Source organism: Melopsittacus undulatus, chromosome 8 (genome assembly GCF_012275295.1).
Source record: "Melopsittacus undulatus isolate bMelUnd1 chromosome 8, bMelUnd1.mat.Z, whole genome shotgun sequence".
NCBI lineage: Eukaryota > Metazoa > Chordata > Aves > Psittaciformes > Psittaculidae > Melopsittacus > Melopsittacus undulatus.
In genome coordinates, this window is record NC_047534.1 from 4,929,375 (window position 1) to 4,934,706 (window position 5,332).

Genomic DNA, 5,332 nt, shown 5'->3' on the forward strand with positions numbered 1-5,332 from the left:
TTACCCTGTGAAGAGGAGGGGGTGCATCCATCCCTCCCTTCCCTGGCTTGCTTCACCCAGCTGTACATGCTGACTGTCAGTCTGAAAATCCCCATCACTGAAATTCATTTCATTGCTGCTCATTTCTTGGTGCTTTTCCATGACAGGAAATATTGGACAAAGGCTTCCAAATCCCTGTATTGTCCCCAGCGGGTAAAGGAAGCGCAGAGCTGGGGCGTGCTGAGCTCAGCATAGCAGCATCCCAAGTCCTACCAACACCAGGGTGCTGCGAGGTGGAAAAGCAGCTCTGACAGAGCTGGCATCAGCTTGTTTCAGACCAGGCTGTGACCCACAGAGTGTGAATAGAAAGAAAACAGGGAGAAAAAGGAACCTCTGATGGTCAGGGTGAAGCTGAGCCCCTTCGGAGCCATATCCCCTCTCTCTGGACCTTGCAGTGGATGGGACTCCCAGTATCTCTTGAGCTTTGGGAGCCCCCATCTGTCCTTCCTTCATGCATTACAGACAGACCACGGTTTGAATGCCTGTCTGTCCATCATTGCTGCATGCCAGCTCCATCACTCACAGCTGAGGATTGCCTGATCACCGCTGCCTTTGTGCAGGCAGCAGCAGGGCTGGATTAGCCCTGCACGCATGAGCAGGCTGACCCCACTGGGCAGGCAGCAGGATTTACTGCTCCCCATGTGCCAGCCCACTCTGAAGGCAAGATCTCAGCTCCTGTTGATGCTAATCCCCACACATGTGGGCTCCAGGCTGGTGGCCTCTATATAGACCCCTCCAGCCATGCACCCAAAGTGGGTCTGCAGGACAAGGACAGACAAGAGGATGGCATTGAGGGTAAGCACTGGGGACAGGATCTGGCACAGCCTGGTCTGTCTGAGGACATGGGGTCAAACAGTAGGTGAAGGAAAGTGGCACAGATAAGAGCAAGAAAGGTACAAATCCCAAAAGACGTGGGGATGCTACTTGTGGTGCTGCTCTATTTCTGTCTGGTCCAGACTATTGCCAAACTGTGCTCTTCATGGCTCTCAATAAAGGGCAATAAGACAGATGTTTCATATTGGTTATACTGGGGCTGGTCTGGGGCAATGCTGCAACACTTCTGGCTGGGAGGGTTTGAGCTGAGACTGAAATACAACCAATGCTTTACCATCCATCCCTGCTGGGACAGCCAGCAGCAAAGAGGGAACTGCTGTTTGCTGTGTTCATGGTGTGCCTTTTGCTGGGCTTGTCGCAATGATGACAAGCCAAGAATGAAGGCAAGGTAAACCTGGGTGCTGCCATCACCACTGGCTCAAAAAAGGAACATCAGCTCCATCAGCTCTCTGTGTTTCACAGGCGTGACCACTGATGTGGTCAGAGTCTTTAAACAACTACGTGCAGGCTCTCAAAGCTGCCCTCCAAGAAGTAGCCAGGCACAAGGGCATGAGGTTGGCCATGGTCGTGTCTCAGCTGTCGCTTAAAAACATGCATATCCTGAAAATGCATTGGAAAATGAGGCATAGTGGCAGATAAAGAAACAGGAAGGGAAAGGTCGTGGAGGTACCAAGGCTGGAAAGATCTTTGCAGTGCAAGCAGTAGGTTTGGGAAAGAAGGATGATCAGAAATGCAGGATCATTACAATGCTAAAAAAAGCAGGGTGAAATGACCAAGCACTTCTTATTAAAATGAGTTATTTAATAAAACTATGTATTATTTTTTTAAAAATTAACATTTTCCAGGTCATTTTGTGCCAGTTTAAACTTGGAGAAGGGAGCAGTCGGTGGAATGGGGGATCAGGCAGGAGCTCATGGGAAGAGCCCCCCCATGCAATGCTTGATGAGGACAGGCTGGATGCCACGTTACACCCATTCCTTGTCTTTTGCTCCCTGCTTTGAAGCATCACAAAGTTTTCTGCTTCAGATTTTGTATTGCTCCGGTGGGCAGAGGAGCAGTGTCTTTGTGTCCTGCTGACAATGAAGGCATCCAGGTTCCTCTTCAATATTTGCTCCCTGATCCCACCCAGCTCTTCACAAAAGACCTCAGGGACAGCAAATCCCACTTCATGCCCTGGATGTTGGAGCAGCTTCATTTCTTATCAATTTAGAGCCCCTGAGATTGTATAGAAGTGAGAAAAAGGCAGGGGCAGAGAGTGCCTGAATGGAAACGGGGAAAAAGGAGAAAACAATGACAGGATGAGAAAGATGGAGTACAAGGAATAAATGGGGCTGTGTACCTCTCCCACCTTACCATGCTTCACCATCACCTCCTTGTTGGCAGTTCGAGGCCCTGTACCCAGAGGGGATGTGTCCTGGCTGGAGCGTCGTGGTCAAGGGTGAGACCAGTTCCAGCACGAGCATGTAAGGACACTGCTTGCAGCAATCCCAGCTCACAAGAGCCAGCAGCATCGCTCCATCTCCTCTTTCTCTCCCTGTCTCAGGTTTGAAATCAACTTGCTCTGTGATCCTGGAGACCAAATCGCTCTCCACTTCAATCCTCGCTTCTCCAGCTCCAGGATTGTCTGCAACTCCTTCCTTGCCAACCACTGGGGGAAGGAAGAGGTTAATAACACCTTCCCCTTCAAAGCAAAGGAGTCGTTCCAGGTAACCCCCTGTCACCCCATAGAAGTCCTCAGTGATGGGACAGGAATGACCCAGCCAGTATTGGGGTCCTCCTCACAGATCTAGCCCTGCTTTTCCTGCAGCACTATACCAAGTAGCATCCCCTTTCTGGCTCTGTCTCCTGTTAGTATTTCTGTTGTACCCTGATATGCTGCTGATTTACACCCAACTCTGGCACAGGAATGCAGAGCTCCAGCAGTAATTCTTGGATGCTCCATTTGTTTTCAATTTAGGCTTTGTTTTATCACCAGTTTCTGTTATCATGAAGCAAAGAACACAGTTATTCTCTCTCTTTTCCCAAAACGGGGGTGAACAGAGTGTATGTCAGCTCTGGCAGGGTTCTACAGGGTTGCAGATGCACACACCCATATCCAGGCACCCACAGAAATGATGGCAGCAAGGTCCAGTGAGGACATGTGTCTACAGGGTGGACCTAACACAATCTCTCTTTCAGGTTGAAATCTACTCTGACCAGGACTATTTCCACATTTTCATTGATGAAAACAAAATCTTGCAGTACAAGCATCGGCAGAAGCGGCTTTCATCCATCACCAAGCTGCAGATTCTCAATGATATTGCCATTTCTTCAGTGGAAATAACCAAACGAGGCTTTTACTAGAGACTGGATTTGGGACAGCCTCGCAGACCATTCCTCCTTAAGCTCTTGATCTAGTCAAGTGACCATTTCCTCCCTTTCTCCACCCAACACATACCATCATTAGCCAGGGAGATAGCTACATGTGTGTTCTTATAGTGGAAGCAATGGTCATTCCCATCGCATGTCACGAAGACAGCATCAAACCATGTTGCTAACTGTAGCCCAGGTCATCAAAGACCTCTGCCTTCATGACTCAGAGTACACAATGGGCTCTGTAGGTCTTTACTCTTGGACAGCCTAACAGATCACCACAGCACATAGACATCTGCCTTGAGTAGTAGCCTGGACACCTGGAGTGCTACCCTAGAAGTTGCAGGTGTGAGTTAGCACTAATCCTCAGCTTGCTACATGGTGAAAGAAGTGCAGATGTGAGGAATGGAAAAGCCCATTTGTTTCCAGGAGCTGGGTAAAAATGCTACCAATATTTACCAATAAAATAAAAGGTGGAAATCCCTGCTGAGACATCCCTCATTGGGCAGATCAATCCGGTTATTCATTCCCTGCAAAGCTCCAGGCACCTGGCATGAGCAAGGGCTGGTGACTGGGCAGGACACAGTCTGAGAGCTGCTTGGTTTTGGTGCTGGGAAAACACTGCCTTTTTGCTTTATGGGCTAGCACAACACAAATGTCCCTTGTAGGGAGATCAGGGTGTTAAGATCCAACTTGCAAGGTATTTCCAGAGGTTACTTTCACCAGTTGAGGGATGTTTGCTCAGCCTGAGTCCTGCTGACTCCAGGCTTCTTAAATGGACCCTGAGAAAAGGGTAAAAGCTTAAACAGACCCAATGAAAAGGGTCAGAAAACAGTACAAGCTGAAATAGACACTTAAAAGCACACAGTCCCTTCATCATGCACCAAAAATGCAGCTGGACTCCAAATAAAAGTAAATCAGGGTCTAGAAATTACGATAAGTTTGGAATGAACAAAAGTGCCACTATCCCTGCGGATAGCCTCTGGCTTTTCTTTGCTCTGCCTTCTTGTTTTCTTTTGTCCTTTTGGCTTTCAAAACAATCCACTTGTCCCTTGCACCCTTTTCTCTTTTCCACCCTCTTCCTTGGAGCTCAACCCATCCCTGACTCCTTGGCTTGGCCACAGCAGGCTTAAAGATGTTATTTTTACTTAGTTTTAATTACACGCATCACAAGAAGTATAATGTCACAGTGTTAAAATCTGACCAGCAGCTCACTCCAAAAATGCAATTACAGCTGCCCCCAAATCACTCCTTTGTCCCTCAGACATAAAGCAGACCACATTCCTGATGCAAAAGGCAAAGATGATCCTGCCTTGCCAGTTCTTTCTATCAAAGAGAAATCACTTGGTAAGAAGTCAGCCCTGATCCATCCTTGCCTTTGGGTGAGCCCTCTGGAAGTCACAGCATCGTTCAGCCTTTTCTCAATGCTCAAATTGGCCATTCCCAACTCTTCCCTCTATTTATAGTTTCAAGGACTTATGAGGAAGAGGTGACTGCATAGCCAACCACAACACATGATGCCACAGAGACGATATTTATGAGTCTGCTTAAAAGTTTATAATGTTTTTCCAGACTATAAAGAATCCTAACTTGAAACCATCCTGTCCTCGTGGCAAAGAATGCACCAGGAACACAAAATGGTCCCAAATGGTACCTCCCTCCTCCAAACAGAACAGAAAACACTGTTTGGAGATGGCCACAGTACTGGTTGCAAGTCAGGAAGGTTGGGGATGGTGAGACTTCCTCTGGTCTGGAATAAATCCATCAGAACAGGGACAAGAGGGTTGGCTCAGATTCTGGTTGTTGTGATGTAACTCAGGGGTTCAATTACTTCACTCTTATGGACATCCCTTCAGTGTAACAGGCACAAACAGACCAAGCAGGCCCATTGGGATCTCTGTGTCATACATCTGATAATGCTTAACAGCATTTGAGAGAAAAACGTTCTTTCTGTTCTTCAGGGGTTGATGGGTCAGTTCTCATGGAAGAAAAGTGATTAAATCATTTATAAGGGTGATACTTTGTACTTATATGGCTGCAAAGTCCATGTGTAGCCACTGCTGCAGACACACAGTATGATTCCATTGTCCTCCAGAAGTGGACACAA

General features: G+C 47.6%; 1 protein-coding gene across 1 annotated transcript; it reads left to right on the forward strand.

Annotated features, from left to right (window-relative positions):
• Positions 1 to 822: 822 nt before the first annotated feature.
• GRIFIN (galectin-related inter-fiber protein) lies at positions 823 to 3,216 on the forward strand. The gene is made up of 4 exons (XM_034065785.1): positions 823 to 834; positions 2,257 to 2,336; positions 2,417 to 2,579; positions 3,052 to 3,216. Exons 1-4 carry the CDS (start codon positions 823 to 825, stop codon positions 3,214 to 3,216), a joined length of 420 nt encoding a protein of 139 aa, XP_033921676.1.
• The last annotated feature ends 2,116 nt before the right edge of the window (positions 3,217 to 5,332 follow it).